General features: G+C 36.6%; 1 protein-coding gene across 1 annotated transcript in view; it reads left to right on the top strand.

Annotated features, from left to right (window-relative positions):
* The window catches only part of TMTC2 (transmembrane O-mannosyltransferase targeting cadherins 2), a 402,871-nt gene that overhangs the window by 181,089 nt on the left and 205,010 nt on the right, over positions 1–16,772 (top strand). Inside the window, exon 3 of the mRNA XM_058741891.1 lies at positions 12,463–13,291. Coding sequence (XP_058597874.1) covers positions 12,463–13,291 — 829 coding nt within the window. The remainder of the gene's footprint in view (positions 1–12,462; positions 13,292–16,772) is intronic.

The following is a 16,772-nucleotide window of genomic DNA, read 5'->3' as shown; positions in this document are numbered from 1 at the left end:
TGACCCCTTTGCTTGCTTAGTAAACCCAGAATTTGCTACTCAGCTGATCTTGTGAGGATTCCAGTTCTGTTTGATTCTGCTCTGAATGACTAATAATTATAATGCCTGAATGCATGCCACAGTGTTGTCTGGGAATTTCTGAATAGTTGTAATTACCAGATATTGAATTACAAAATTCAGTTACAGAATTACAAAATTGATGGATGTTTTCTCAAGTGAACAATTTTCTTTCAAAACACCAATTACTCTGCCTCAGTTTCCCAATAAAACAAGTTATTTTATAAATCAGTGTGGCGTTTTGAGAATAAGGACAAAATTGACATGAAAAATGTTTAGATAAAGGGCTACATTTTTATCTGTGAGTAAAAGAAAATAATCATGTGTCTACTTTGACATTGAATTTGCTCTATATTTAGCAGAAGACACAAATAATTATAGAGGGAGAGCATATTTCCATTTCAAAATAATAAGCATTGAAATGATGTTTATTAACGGATACCTACCCATACGATGTATATATTAAGTTTTATTTGTCTGCGTGAAGTCTTCCTTTTTTTATTGGTGTCTATTGTATCTTCATAGGAAAGTCCCACACTCATTAAATAGCTGGCTATTATGATATCTTTGAGAGAAGAAGGCTATGTCTAGGCCTTCCCACTGAGTGAAGTCTCATTATAATTTGTCTCTTTAGGTTTCCAAAATGCTGGGCTCACATGCTTAACTCATTAATGAGACTGGAACACATCTCATAATGGCTGGTTTGTCGCACTAAAGCCACACAGAGTTAAAAGAATGTTACAGTTTAATCCATTGGCGCAGGAAATGCATTTGCAATGCAGTTGCCCACTTGAGGAAAGATGGATAGAAAGGAGTTCCTTTCCCAAATTCAATTAATGTTGCGCTCTTTTATTTTGATTCCCCCCATTAGGTGTATTCTTAAAGCGCAGGGAAAGAAATCTAATAAAAACCAAAAGTGGTTTGATAGTCAAAAAGAGGTGTCTTCTTTTGTTTCAAGTATTTTTTGTTTCTTAGGTGACAAAAGGATATTTTCTTCACATATTTTCTTCATAAAGGCTGGATTGTTTCGTGGCTAACCCGATTTGACCATAGTGCACTGCCTGGTGGGAAGTGTTAAACCTCTTATTTTAAGCTAAACAAGATTACTCTGAAGGCTGGCATTCAGGGGCTTGCTTTTAGTGTGATGGGTTAGGGGCTGTGGCACACCCCTTACAGTTCCAGTAATTGAACTCTTTGGGTACTTCAGTTCCTAATAGTTAGCTCTAGAAGGAGCCTGCCATGGGTATGCAAGAAATTGCTAACTGCTTGATTTCCCCATGTTAGCTTAATGAGGAAGAATGGGTCACCATGCCAACAAACACACCATAGTAATGGGCTTAGAAACATCCTTCCCTTGATGTTTGTTTCTCATTTGGGTATTTATAGTATACTACAATTAATGTAGAGTGTCCGACAAAAACCAAACAGGATTTGAAATTAATATTATCTCTCATACAATACGTATAAGTTACTGTGCTCATTTAACCTGAGTTCTAGTTCCTTCTGTTGTTCCGTCTTATTAGATCAACTTTGAAAGCAGTTAAAATGTTAATATGCACTTAATGTTCTTTTTTTTTTTTTTTTTTTTACTTTTTGCTGTTTTTTTTTTTTTTTTTTTAATATTTTTGAGAGAGAGAGGACAGAGACAGAGTGTGAGTGGGGGAGGGTGAAAGAGAGAGGGAGACACAGAATCTGAAGCAGGCTCCAGGCTCTGAGCTGTCGGCACAGAGCCCAACATGGGGCTCGAACTCACAAACCAGGAGATCATGCCCTGAGTCAAAATCAGACGCTTAACCCACCGAGCCACTGGGGTGCACCCCTGATGTTCATTTTCAATTGATATTTCTTCATTCACAGCTTTTAGATGTTGATCTATCAAAGCCCATCTAATTTCATTTGGTTTCTAAAGGCTTTTATTCTAGTTACAACCATTCTTTAAATAGTCTTGGTTGTTTAGAACAGTTTTAGGGTTACAGAAAAATTGGATAGAACAAAGTCCCCATGTAGGTCACACTCAGTTCCACCTATTTACTGATATCACACGCAAGTATAATATATATGTTACAATTAATTAACCAGTGCTGATACATTATTATCAACTAATGTTCATACTTAGATTTCCTTCATTTTTACCTAATGTCCTTTTTCTGTTCCAGAATGCCATCTAGGATAGCACATTACATTTATTTGTCATGAGTCCTAGGCTTCTCCTGGTTGTGATTTTTCTCAGACTTTGTTTTTGATAACCTTGACAGTTTTGAGGATTCCTAGTCAGATATTTTGTATAACGTTCTCCACTGGAATTTGCCTGATGGTTTTCTCATGATTCAACTGGGTTTATGGATTTAGACAGGAAGAACACCAGTAAAGTGACATTTTCATCACATATCATCGAGGGATTAAGGGTACATGCTGTCAACATGACTTAGCACTATTAAGGTTGACCTTAATCACCTGGCAGAGATAGTGTTTTTCAGGTTTATCCACTGCAAAGTTATTCTCTCCCGATTCCCTCCTTTCTCTTTGGAAGAAGGCACTATGCACAACCTGTATTTATGGGGTGAGGATTATGCTCTCTCTCCTTGGATGTGGACTGTGGACTGTGTGTGTGTGTGTGTGTGTGTGTGTGTGTGTGTGTATGTGTAATATTATTTGACATTCATCTGCAAGGGAGATTTGTCTTACTCTCCTTTATCTATCTATCTATCTATCTATCTATCTATCTATCTATTTATCTTTTACTTATCAGTATGGATTCATGGATATTTATGTTTAAGTGAAAGTATAGATGGTCATCTGAGGTTTTGTTCTCTTCATGATACATTTTAAAAATATTCTAAAATGCCCATTTTTAACCAATGTTAGCTAGTGTCATATGGAGGAATAAAGATTATGAGGAATTTAAAATAGGCTAATACTTGTGATTATAATTAAAATTAAAAAAACCCTATTTTCTTTGGTGACCTTTTACTACAAAATCAACCCAATGATATTTGGTCTTGAATTTTGGATAAGTATCTTGTCATTCATTAAATCAAATTACATGAAATATGCTTTGATACTCTTTAGATTTTTATATAAGCATAGTCTCCCTGATGACAATCTTGTTTGGTAAATTATAATTTGGTCTAAAAGATGTCTAAGTTTTCATCAGTGGATTTCAATCTGTAACTGATATATTAAGCTACTATATGTTTATCTGGATAGGTACAACTAAATACTTTTTGATGGTATTATGCTCTAGTATAAAGTTAGATTGAATAAACAAAAGAACTCCTTATAATCTAAAGTGCTGAATATCTCACTAACATATTTTTTATGCCCTTAATCTTCAAATTCTTTCTCCACAAAGACTGGATATACCCATCTGTTGAACCTCATCATATCTTTTAAAATGCTAACCATTAAAATTCTTTTATTTTGTCTGTTAGTTGGTACAGGAAAAAAAAAGTTTCAGTCTTGTATATAGGGTAACTTTTAATAAGGAAGCCCATTTTTTTTCTTTTAGAAACAATTCTAATTATAAGAATCTTTAAGAAACAATTTCTAATTATACCTTTAACCATGCATCCCGTCTTGTCACATTTTCAGAAAAGTATGCTTTTATATTCATGTTTTGGGGTGAGTCTCCAATGAGAACTATTTTAGAAGGAGGGCAGCTAGGAGAAATCCTATATTATTGATATAAGGAAAGTTTATGACTTCAATGATGAATAGTGGATACAAAGTAAAGGATGCTAAATTTTTGTTATGTCTGGATAGCCTTTTCTCTCAGTTATTCTTATAACTTTCAGATACTGATTTTTATCTGCTTTATTATTACAACTCTACTATCATTGCCAAGGGCTTAATTTGGAATTAAATGAGCCTTATGCTTAAGTAATTTATTTTCATTAGTTTGCCAAAAATGAGTCTCATGATGGTTTTAATACTCTAAGGCAGAATGTTTACATTTTTCTTTCATTGAGTATAAAATATTCCTTTTCAGTTTCCTTTATGTCCCACAGAATCTGAGATCAGAAGGCAATATTGAAGCTGCCACTGTGAACGGCAGTTTTCCTTGAATAGTAGAGAGGGGAGCTGTTCTAGTTGATTTTTGCTCTTCTCTTGTGCTATTTCTTTAGGCAAAGACTCTCATAGAAGAAAATAACGCACTACAGAGCTTGTATAAAGGCATCACCACTAGTTAATATGACAGGTTCTTCTGATCAGCTTTGCCTTCATATTTCAGGTGATGTGTGAGAAAGATTTTGATGTTTTATGATAAGTTTCACATTATTTGCTCATTATAGCTTTTATTCTATTAGTGTTTCCAAAGACTAGAGATAAAAATGTCAACCATGAACTTGATATCCTTATTTGATTTTCATTCTACAATTTTCTATATCTGACAGTTCAGAAAAATCCCTCTAAAATTTTGAAATTAGAAATATATATCTATTTTTTTAATAAAATGGAGACTTATGCTGATATCCCTTTTAATGTTAAAGAACTTTTTAAGAGGTTAACTTAAAAAAAAAATTGAACTTTTACAAAGCTGACTTACTTAATTTTATAAATGAATAGTGATTTAAAACATGAAGGGTGGCTCACATGGTTAAGCGTCCCTCCCACTCTCGGTTTGGGCTCAGGTCATGATCTCACAACTCATGAATTTGAGCCCAGCATCTGGTTGTGTACTGACAGCATAGAACCTGTTTGGGATTCTCTCTCTCTCTCTCTCTCTCTCTCTCTCTCTCTCTCTCTCTCTCTCTCTCTCTGCCTCTCTCCCGCTCTCTCTCTCTCTGTCTCTCTCAAAAATAAGCAAACATTTAAAAAATAAAAGTAAGACATGAAGGAATCCTGTCCATTCAGTAATTGACATAGAATGTATCTGATAACGATTCTTCTTAGGGATGTAATCATTTTCCCATTTCTAATTCTACTTTTGGCATGAAGTTGTACTCAGGAACATGGCTCTCCAGAACATGTCATTGCTTTTATGTGTATTTTCCATGGAGAGATACAGAGTCAAGCAGAAAAGTTGTGATATGAAGGTACAAGGCCAGATTTCTCTGTATGATGACAACCGAGTTGGCTTTGGAGTTGTGCATTATTATTTCATTTAATTCTTTGTGTGGGGGATTGGGAGAGAGGATTTACCATAACAGGATTTAAAATGTGTGAGATAATGACAAAAAACTGACTTTTGGTTTGAGGGTCAGTGTTTTTCTTTTCTTTTTTTTTTTTTTTTAAAATTTTTTTTTTCAACGTTTTTTATTTATTTTTGGGACAGAGAGAGACAGAGCATGAACAGGGGAGGGGCAGAGAGAGAGGGAGGCACAGAAGTGGAAACAGGCTCCAGGCTCTGAGCCATCAGCCCAGAGCCTGACGCAGGGCTCGAACTCACGGACTGCGAGATCGTGACCTGGCTGAAGTCGGACGCTTAACCGACTGCGCCACCCAGGCGCCCCAAGGGTCAGTGTTTTTAAGAGTCATTTATTTGAATGCCTACAAATGTTAGGCTCTGTATTGATCTCTGGGGATTCAGAGATGTGCCAATTGTTATATCCTAGACCTAAAAGAACATTTTTAGGTAATAGTTTTATAATTTTCTATCTCCATTTGGATTCATTGTATTTTTATCTAATTTTCTTGGGTAATTAAGAAATGTTCTATCAAAATTAAGGTAAGGATTACAAAATAATTGTAGATAGACTGAATTAGGATATAGAAAAGTATTTTTTAAGGTTGAGAAACTTATTATAAAATAATAGCTACAGTAAATACTCAACATGCAAAGTATATGAACTAACACATAGACACTTATGTGTCCATAACCAGAGTTTAGATTTGTTAATATTATTTGTTTGTATTTTTGTTTCAAAAAATTGTTTTAACCCAAGAAAAGTCAGTTTAGATATATCAGATTGTCAAAACTTTTTTTTTCTGCTACATTTTTTGGGGGGCCGTGAATAAATGGCAACTACTCACAAATTTGAAGCCATCTTTGTCTTTTCATCCATCCATCCATCTTCCTTCCATGCCCTGCCCTGGAGATTTCATCATCTCATGTTTGGTGCAATTATTTCTATGCGTGAGGGGGGCGGGGGAAGACTCTACATATATATTGTATGCATTTATGAAAAGTAAGAGTTTTTTTTCCTGAATGGCCTATGTAATTTTATAATATACATTTTTTGCAACCTGAGTTTTCATGAGTCATGTTACTATCTAATGATTTGGTTCATTTACTTAATTGCTCTACAGTATTTTTCATGTTGGTATATATGCATACATATGTAAATATATGTATCTATATACTATATGTTGTTGATATGTGTAGTTTATTCGTTTATTCGTTTAGAGAGAGAGAGAGAGAGAGAGAGAGAGAGAACATGCGTGCACATGTGCAAGTGGGAGAGGGAGAGAGAAAATATTAATCAGGCTCTGCACCCAGTGTGGAGCCCAGTGCAGGTTATGATCCAGCAAACCACGAGATCATGACCTGAGCCTAACTCAAGAGGTGGATGCTTAACCAACTGATCCACCCAGGCGCCCTTGGTCTATTCCTTTTAGTTGCCTTATAGAGTCAGAGCCATATTGATATCCCATGATGTATTTCCATACTTTTGAAAATTTTAGCTATTTCCTTATTTTTGCTTTTATAATCAATGCTGCATTAGAAACCTTTGTATTTAGATCTAAGAGGTTTTGTTAGAGAGTAACTAAATCTAGGTTACCAAATACTAGTGCCTGAACGGCTCAGTCAGTTAAATTTCCAACTTTGGCTCAGGTCGTGATCTCATGGCTCAGGAGTCTGAGACCAGCATTGGGCTCTGTGCTGACAGCTCAGAGCCTGGAGCCTGCTTCAGATTCTGTGTCTCCCTCTCTCCCGACCCCTACCCCGCTCCCACTCTATCTAGCGCTCGCTCTCTCTCTCTCTCTCTCTCTCTCTCAAAAATAAAAAATAAACATTAAAAAAATTAGGTTACCAAATAATAGATTACAAAAATTATTAATTATCTTAATACTTCCAAATTTCTTACCAAACTAATTTATATTTTCCCAATTTGTGATGATTCTTGTTTCAACACAATTTTAGTGACTTTTATACTTTTATAGCCAATTCTTTTTTTCCAATATTTTTTTTCACTTAGATTCTTTGAAATATGGTCTTTTTACTTTATTTTTCATTTTTATTGGAAATGAGTTATAATTGTTTATTATAATAATTGTTGTATTTTCTCTGAATTTCCTGTCTGTATTTTTTAATCTATTTTTTTTTCTGTTGTATTATTTGCCTTTTGTGATTCACATTTAGGAGACTGTTCCCCCCCAACCCCCACCCCCCGGGGCAAAAAAAAAAATTTTGTCTTCTGTATATTGCAACAAGACTCGAATATTTCAGCTCTGAATTATACTTATTACAGAGATCTCAATTCCTTTGTAACCTGACCTTCATGATACTCATTTATTATACTAAGAATCCAATTTGTCCCAGAGCCTGGGAGAAAGTATTATTTATGTTTCATTATGATTTATTCACTTAGAATGAGAAAAATATGCCTTAAAACTTTGTGAAATGAAAGCCAGAATCCCACAGTATTTTCAGTGTCAGTGCTAAGAATTAGACTTGTACAAATAGGTAACAATTCTCAACTTTGGCTGCATTAGGATTTCCTATGGAGTTATTAGTCAGACAAGGGCATCGGTGTTTTTAGAAGTTCACAATTAATATTGATGGTTCTTTAGATTTGAAAGCTTTCTTTTAAGGCACTGTGATTCTTCTCCTCCTCAAGTGTTATTCTAGACAGAATAGAACTTGTAAACTCTATAAGCTTAGGGTCTATGTCTGTCTTCTCACGGGTATGTATCCAGTGTGCGGTAGGATAGTGCCTGCCCCAGCCAGCAGTCTTAATGGTATGCTCAGGAATTCATTATGTTTTCACTATTAAACTGCAGTCACTTCCCAATGCCACCATCAAAGATTATACTCAGATCACGTTCCCTTTCCTGGACTTAGACTTCTCATCTTCGGAGTGTGGATTTTTAGTAGTTTTAACTTTCAAGTCTGTGGTGGCAATTCTTAAGAACTCTCATACCTTATCTTACAAATAACTGAGTTGAATCGATTTGATAAACTAAGCCAAGAATAGCAATAACAACAACAAAATGCTGAGGCGAATTGTCTGTCTTAATTCCTAATTGTAGCTCAATAAAAAGGGACTTTTTCTGGGTTTGTGAAAGTTATTTTTAGATGGTAATGAGTCTGAACATTTTTATTTTTCCAGAATGACCTGAAAGTGAAATATTGGTGATGACTGAATATATTACTCCTCTTACCGTTAAAAATTCCATAAATCATTATATGAAATACTGTTTTTTAAGTTTTTTTTTTTATTTTGAGAGAGAGAGAGAAAGCAAGAGCGAGCGAGCATGCATGAACAGGGGGAGAGAGAGAGAGAGAGAGAGAGAGAGAGAGAGAGAGAGAGAGAGAATCCCAAGCAGGCACTGTGCTCTCATAGTGCAGTGTGGGGCAGGAATTCATGAACTGTGAGGTCATGACTTGAGCCGAAATCAAGAGTCAGATGCTTAACTGACTGAGCCACCCAGGCACCCCAAATACTTTTGAACTGAAGTTTGCCACAGATGTTTTAAAACACTGAGGCAGTTAATTCTGTGAATTTATCATTACTGTGATCTGATATTTAACAATACCATCTCTTAAAATTCTCATAATTTCCAACTGTTTGCTGTTTCTCATTTTCCTTATTTTGAATTTTTAACTTCTAACCTCCTCATTTCTTTTATACTTAGAAGTACCCCTTCTTTAAATATTTAAAATAGTTTCCAAAATAATTTTCACAATTAAAAGTAATACATCTGTCTCTCTCTCAGTCTCTGTCTCTGTCTCTGTCTCTCTCTCTGTCTCTCTCTCTCACACACACACACACACACACACACACACACACACACACACACATGCACACACAACTCTATGAATTAGAAACTTTTTTTGGAAGTGATAATTTCCAAGGTCTTAGAGGAAGATCCCTTTCATGATTTTAAAAGTTGGGAACAATGTAATCTATGTTAAAAAGTGCTGGGTCACCAGTTACAAAGAGACTATCGTGCTAATTCAAGAGAGGGCATTTGAGAATCAAATGATGACAGAAGGGATGGTGAGAAATGGACAGATTTGGCATGTATTCTGAAGTGACAGACTACTTGGTAATGGATCGAATGTGGAGGGAAGGAGAAAGGCTGGAAAGAAGAAACTGGTTACATAGTTTTACCACCTTCTGTGGTGGTGATTGGAGGAGGAACTATTTAGTGTTGGGAAGGTACAAAGTTCTATGTTGGGCATTTTGAATTTGAAGTACCTAAGTGAATGTGCCCAACAGGCAATTGAATAAATGACTGTGGAGATGAAGGAAGGTTAAGGTGGAATCATTAGCATATATTAATATTTTTTAAAATTACGGACCTTTGCCAAGATCATTAGGTTAACAATAGAAATGGAGGGGATGGTCCATGACCAGTTCTGTGGCTTCCAGCAATTGAAGGTGGGGTGAACGAGAAAGAGTCTGAGGAAGAGAATCCAATGGCAGTTGCATATAATACACAGAGACTGTTTTAATAGAGGTTGTACATGCGTAAGATATATTGCTCTTTGTGGACTTTTTAAAATGGAGGTATAATTGACGTTTAACATTGTATCAGTTTTAGATGTACAACATATGATTTGGTGTATGTATATAATGCACATGATCACCACAGTAAGTTAATATCTGTTACCACACACACATTTTTTTCTTGTGATAACAACTTTTAAGATCTGCTCTCTTAGCACCTTTCAAATATGCAATACAGTTTTGTTAACTGTAGACACCATGATGTACATGACATCTCCAGAACTTATTTATCTTATAACTAAAAGTTTGTACCTTTGACCACCTTCACCCCTTCATCCATTTTGACAAGCCTTTCACCCCTGTCTCTGGCAACCACCAATCCGTTTTCTTTCTCTGTGACTTTGGGGTTTTTGTTTTTTAAGGTTAAGTGTTTGTCTTTCTCCAGCTGACGTATTTCACTTAGCATAATGTCCTCAGTATCCATCCAGGTTGTTGCAAATGGCAAGATTTCCTCCTCTTTCTTCTTCTTCTTCTTCTTCTTCTTCTTCTTCTTCTTCTTCTTCTTCTTCTTCTTCATCTTCTTCTTTTTAATCTTATTTATTTATTTTGGGAGAAAGAGAGAGAGCAAGTGAGTGAGCGTGACCTGGGGAGGGGCAGAGAGAGGGAGAGAGAGAGAATCCCAAACAGGTTCACTGCTCTCAGCTCAGAGCCTGATGCAGGGCTCGATCACATGAATGGAGAGATCCTGACCTGAGTTGAAATCAAGAGTCAGACACTCAACAACTAAACACCCAGGCTCCCCTCCTTCTTTTTTTGTGGGCAAATAATACTCCATCGAATATATATAGCATGCTTGTTATTTTTCATCTGTCTATTGACACCTATGTTGTTTCCATGTCTTGGCTCTTATAAATAATGCTGCAATAAACGTAGGGGAACAGATTTTTTTTTTTTTTTTTAAGATAGTGATGTTGTTTTCTTTGTAAAAATACCTGAAGTGGAATTTCTGGATCATATGGTAGTTCTATTTTCAATTTTTGAGGAACCTCCATACCGTTTTCCATAGTTGCCGCACTAATTTACATTCCTACCAGCTCTGCAAAAGTGTTTTTTTTTCTTTCTCTACATCCTTGCCAACACTTACTATTTCTTGTCATTTTGAGAATAGCCATTCTAATAGGTGTGAGGTGATATCACACTGTAGTTTTGGTTTAAATTTCCCTGGTGATCAGTGAATGTTAAGTACCTTTTCATGTATCTGTTGACTATCTCTTTGTCTTCCCTGGAAAAATGTCCATTTTGATCCTATGTCAACTTTTAATCAGATTATTTTTTTTTTCTTTTGAGTTGTATGAGTTATATGTTTTGAATATTAACCCCTTATCAGACATGATTTGAAAATATTTAGATTGCCTTTTTATTGTGTTGATGGTTTCCTTTGCTCTACAGAAGTGGTTTTTTGGGTTTTGTTGTTGTTGTTGTTGTTTGTGTGTGTGTGTGTGTGTTTGTGTGTGTGTGTGTGTGTGTGTGTTTTGGTTTGATGTAGTCCCATTTATATTTGTGCTGTTGTTGCCTTTTGTGGGTTGTTTAAACATTTTTTTAATGTGTATTTATTTTTGAGAGAAAGAGAGAGAGAGTGAGTGGGGACGGGCAGAGAAAGAGAGAGACAGAATCCTAAGCAGGCTCCAGGCTCTGAGCTGTCAGCACAGACCCTGACACAGAGCTCAAACTCATGACCTGAGTTGAAGATAAGATGCTTAACCGACTGAGCCACCTAGGGGCCCCTGTGGGTTGTTTTTTAAACTAAATATTTGTCATATCTTTAAGTCTCCAAGCACCATTCTGGTTGTCATTAATGTATAATTATATACAGTGTCAATGTGAGCAGTAAGATATTGCATTACCAAGGAATCATTAAAATTGGGATATACTATCCATCCCTCCCCCTTTCCATTGCCTCTTCAGGACTTAGATTGTTTGAGGTCACTACATTCTCACTCAGGTTGAAAGACTTTGCCAGAAAATTCTCATTAGCAAGAATGCCCTTTGGTCTTCTTCTTGTAATTTTCCGTCTTTCTCTTGAAATAAGGAAGTACATTATTGAAGTCATTTTATTTTTAGAAAGTTGTCATCGGTGTGGGAAATTTGGAATTCATGAAGAGTGTTATTAAATGTTTGATGTCACTGATGTCAGTGACAGCATGGGGTAGCAGATGAAAGCCTGGTTTATAAATTCTGCAAGAAAATTCAAGACAGTGAAATGAGGACTGGCATAGACAGAGCTAAATGCTGTTATTCCCTTGAGCCAAGCAGAATCTTGTCATACTCCATATTTTGGGGCATGCCTGCTCTTGGTTTTCCCTAGAATCTAAACCCCAAGGTGAAAGAAGATCGTTATCAGATGTCTTCTGTATCCCATGCACAGTACTAAGTACTTTTACACTGTGGTCTCAATTTAACCTGACACAGTTCTGAGAGGGAAATACATTCAATCCATTTTATAGAGGTCAAGAAAGTGAAGTTTTGGTTATTGGTATTTTAGAACAAGAAGAAAAAATAAAAAATGCTCATCAAAAGTCACGTACAAAGTAGGCTTCCAGAGTCCATTGTTTTTCAGGTTAAATTTCCCCCTAAACTTGTTTAAAAGGAGATGGAAATAAAGTCATGTATTTAAGACCTAATGTGGTTTGAACTGTCCACTTCAGAATGTCTTTTTGTCTCTAAATGTTGTGTTCCCATGCTGTATTGCCGATGGTCTTAATTTTTTCCCCTTCTCTTTTGGTTTCAGAGGAAGAACTTGTCTCTTTTCCTCAGCATTAGTTTGTTAACTTTCTGGGGGACTTCGCTTTTGGGTGCCCGATTATACTGGATGGGAAACAAGCCACCAAGCTTTTCCAACTCTGACAACCCAGCTGCTGATTCGGATAGCCTTTTGGCTCGCACGCTCACTTTCTTCTACTTGCCAACCAAGAACCTTTGGCTGTTGCTATGCCCAGATACACTCAGTTTTGATTGGTCAATGGATGCTGTGCCTCTGCTGAAAACAATTTGTGATTGGAGAAACCTACACACTGTGGCCTTCTATGTCGGACTCCTCCTCCTTGCCTACTATGGCTTGAAGAGCCCAGGCGTGGAAAGAGAATGCAATGGGAAATTTGTAACAAATGGCAAGCAGAATGCAAATGGACATAGCTGCCATTCAGATGTGGAGTACCGGAACTCAGAGATTAAGCCCAGCTTTGCATCCAAAGTAGAAAATGGCATTAAAAATAATGTATCACAGAGAACACAACTTCCTTCTACCGAGAACATTGTTGTTCTTTCTTTATCTTTGTTAATAATACCATTTGTTCCTGCCACGAACCTGTTTTTCTATGTGGGCTTTGTAATTGCAGAGCGAGTATTGTATATTCCTAGTATGGGCTTCTGCCTCCTTGTTACAGTGGGTGCCAGAGCCCTTTATGTCAAAGTCCAAAAGCGGTTTCTCAAGAGCTTGATTTTTTATGCTACAGCTACATTAATTGTTTTCTATGGACTCAAGACTGCAATCAGGAATGGAGACTGGCAGAATGAGGAAATGCTGTATAGGTCAGGGATAAAAGTAAACCCAGCTAAAGGTAATATTTTATTTTATACTTTTGCCTGGACAGTTTACTCACTGTGCCTTTTTATGTCCTTGCTTCTTGCCTAAAAACACAGTATTAAGGAGGAAACGGTCCTTTTACACAATACCTCTATCTCTCTTTCATTTCATTTTTTGAAGAGATGAGCAGTGCAGCCAATTAAAGACGTATCCAGAATTCCGTATTTGGAATAGGCAGGTATTTTCTTACGTTCTGGACTGCATTTGTTCAGAGGAATTAGAATGCGTGTGTAAAAGTATTGACTGTCCTAAGAACTGAGAAAAATGCTTGGTTTCTATATTTTAAATACTTAAATAGACATCATCTCTTTCATCATGTAATGAAAGTCAGGCTGTCCCTCTTGAGTATATGTTAGCTTTCCTGTTTTCCAAACATTGCCTGAGGAAATAGCATACGACTTGCATCAACATCTTTAAAAGATTTGGAGGTAAGGCTACCTCTGAATCTTGGAATCGTGTCTCTAGGTGTCAGTGTGCGCGCATACAAGTGTGAGTCACCCTTAGCTTTGCCGAGAGGCTAAATAACCTGGATGTTGCCAGGCAGCTAGCACATTCTTACCTAAGAGTTATTAAGTCACTTAGGGAAATAAACTTTACTATACAATAAGATTGATCATATATTTCATTATTGTTTTTGGTTTAGAAAACTATTTTAGCAAATCACAGACTCTTTAGCCAGAATAGAAAGTCTCCCTCAAAGCATAAATGAGTAGTCAAAGCTGTTACAGTGATTTCTCTGGTTTAGGCAATGGAATAATGATAGAAGCCAGAGAGCAGTTAAATGAAAACAAGTGCACCTCTAAGTGCAGAAATATATCATGGTAAATAGTGCTAACTAGTTCTGTTCTTCATAAACCATTTTTAAAGTTATTTATCTTTTACATTATGGTAGCTGAATAGCATTTGAACTGGACTTTTCCTACTTTTCCTAACACAGTTCTGAACCAGTATTCAAATACAAAAAGTGTAAAACTGTTCCAAATGTATGGAGTGACATACTGATGGGTCTTGGAATATATATGCAAAGATCTAGATACCCCAGAAGCAACTCTGTTATCCTTATCTGATTGCCAATTAAGAGTTCAGCGAGCAGCTACTCATTTCTTTAAGCCAAGGAGGTAATTGTTGGTACTCGCAATACTTAATAGATTGCAGAGATTTTAATGGGAGTAGAAACATTAAAATTGAGCTGGTGCATAGCAGAGAATTCCTCAGTTGTGTGGAAACAAATCTTTACCATGTGGCTTTTGTAGGTAGTGAATGCTGCAGAGTTTAGTGAATGCATAAACCCAATTCTTGCTGTAAAAAATGTTGCAATCAGTTCTCACAGAATGCTTTTCAGCTGGTTTTTCTTCACTGGTAGATGAAAGTATATAAAGCAAGGCTATGTTGCCAGTTTATTTTCCTGCTGTTTACAACCAGATACATTGTAAGGAATGAAAAACAAAAAAGCCAGCGTGTTAATTTCATCACAGGGTCGTTCTGCAGATTTATTAAATTCATTGGTTAAGTTTCAGGTTAACCTACTGTAACAAGGAGCCAAGATAACAGTGGCTTAACTAAGATAGAAGCTTTATTCTTTCATGTAACAATCTAAGTATACGCAGCCCAGAGCTGATAAGATGGCGCCATGGGTTTTCAGGATTCGGGCTCCTTCTCTTTTGTTCCCTTGCCATCTCGGTAGTGTCACCCTGTCCACATGGTCCAAGATGGCTCATTATCACATCAGCACTTCAGCTAACAGGAAGAGAGAAAAAAAGTGCAAGTGGTGGGTGTACCCATTCTCTTTAAGAGTGTATCACAAAATTGCACACACCATGTGTGCTCATTGACTATTGGCCACACCTAGCTGCAAGGAAGGCTGGAAAATGTTATCTTATTCCTGAGAAGCCAAGTATCCAGCCAAATTTCATTACTCTTGAAGAAGTGTGTGGGGGGTGGGGAGGGGGAGGGAGGAGCAGATATTCAGATGCTAGAGTATGCTGTCCCTGTCCCAGCATAGGTGGAAAAGCATTTTGTAAACTCCTAGGTACTTTCCAGATACATTTCTAGATATATTTGGCTAATATACTTTTAACAGTTATAATTCCAATTTTGATTAAGTTATTTTGGTGACATGGTTAAAATGCTTGATTCTTCATCCATTCACTCAGTAAAACAATTATGAAGCATTTCCTTGGTTTCCAATATATTTTCCTGTCTCCTTCCTAGTACTTGAGAAGTGCTAAAGTAATATTTAGGTGCTCTCAATATTATTAGTTAAGTGAATATATCACTGACTAGTATTATGAGTCCTTTGAAACCTCAAAAATTGAATTCCTGGGGAGTGCCTGGGTGGCTTAGTGGGTTAAGCATCTGACTCTTGATTTCAGCTCAGGTCATGATCTCACCATGGTGAGATTGAGCCCTGTGTCTGGCTTTGTGCTGGGCGTGAAGCCTGCTTAAGATTCTCTCTCTACCTCTGCCCCTTTCCCCCACTTGCTCTCTCTCTCTCTCAAAAAAAAAAAAAATTGAATTCCTGAACCCTGTACCCCTCCCCTCTTCCCGCCCTGCAACCCCATCACCACCACCTGTACCCCTGTTTTACTTACAGCTTTGACCATCTCAGTTGATGGTAACTCCATTTTCCCAGCAACTCTGACCACCATTTTAGAGTCATCCATACCTCTTCTTTTTCTTTAACACTGACATCCGCTTCATCAGCAACTCCTCTTGGCTCTGTCTTTAAAAATATGTCCAGAACTTGGCTACTTTTTATCACTTTATTCATTAAAAGTGGTTACATGTGTGACCACACTACTCTACTACTACCACTATGGCCCAAGCCACCATCATCTTTCGTGGGATTACTACTAAAAGCCTCTCACTTGACCTCCCTGCTTCTGTTTTCTTGCCTGTTAGAGAAGAGAAGGCATTCTGTAATGAATATATTGAATAATAAATGTTAAAGTCATAGTCTTTCTCCCTGAAGAATTTATAATCAGTTTTAGAGATACGATCTATACGCATTGAAGAAGGTGAAAGTGTTAAATATTATGCTGTTGATAGATAAGGAACTGAGATATACTTCATAATAAGAGGGATAGAATTGGAAATGGAGGTAGTTTGGGATTCCATGAGTCCCTTCCGTGCCATATGCTTCCATTTTGATACAAGGCAAAACTAGGTTCTTTATTTTTTTCTATTTATAACATGCTAATAATAATGCTGGCTATGATTACTTCCTTAGGAATTATGAGACTGGTAGTGATCTTCCTTTAGGTATTTTTTTTTTTTTAGTCTCCTGTTATTTGAGTCTAGCAAAAGATTAGAAACCCTTTAAAGCCAGTCCTTTTTAAGGTTGTCAGAGATTACAGTTATTTCATTGAGTTATTTTTTCCCCCTCCTTTGAAAGCTTTTGCAAATTTTAGAGCACTTCAGTCTACCATGTGCTTTAACAGAATATGATTTGAAGC

The sequence above is a fragment of the Neofelis nebulosa genome, chromosome 8, assembly GCF_028018385.1.
Source record: "Neofelis nebulosa isolate mNeoNeb1 chromosome 8, mNeoNeb1.pri, whole genome shotgun sequence".
NCBI classification, from domain to species: domain Eukaryota; kingdom Metazoa; phylum Chordata; class Mammalia; order Carnivora; family Felidae; genus Neofelis; species Neofelis nebulosa.
This window is presented reverse-complemented; position numbering and strand designations above follow the sequence as displayed.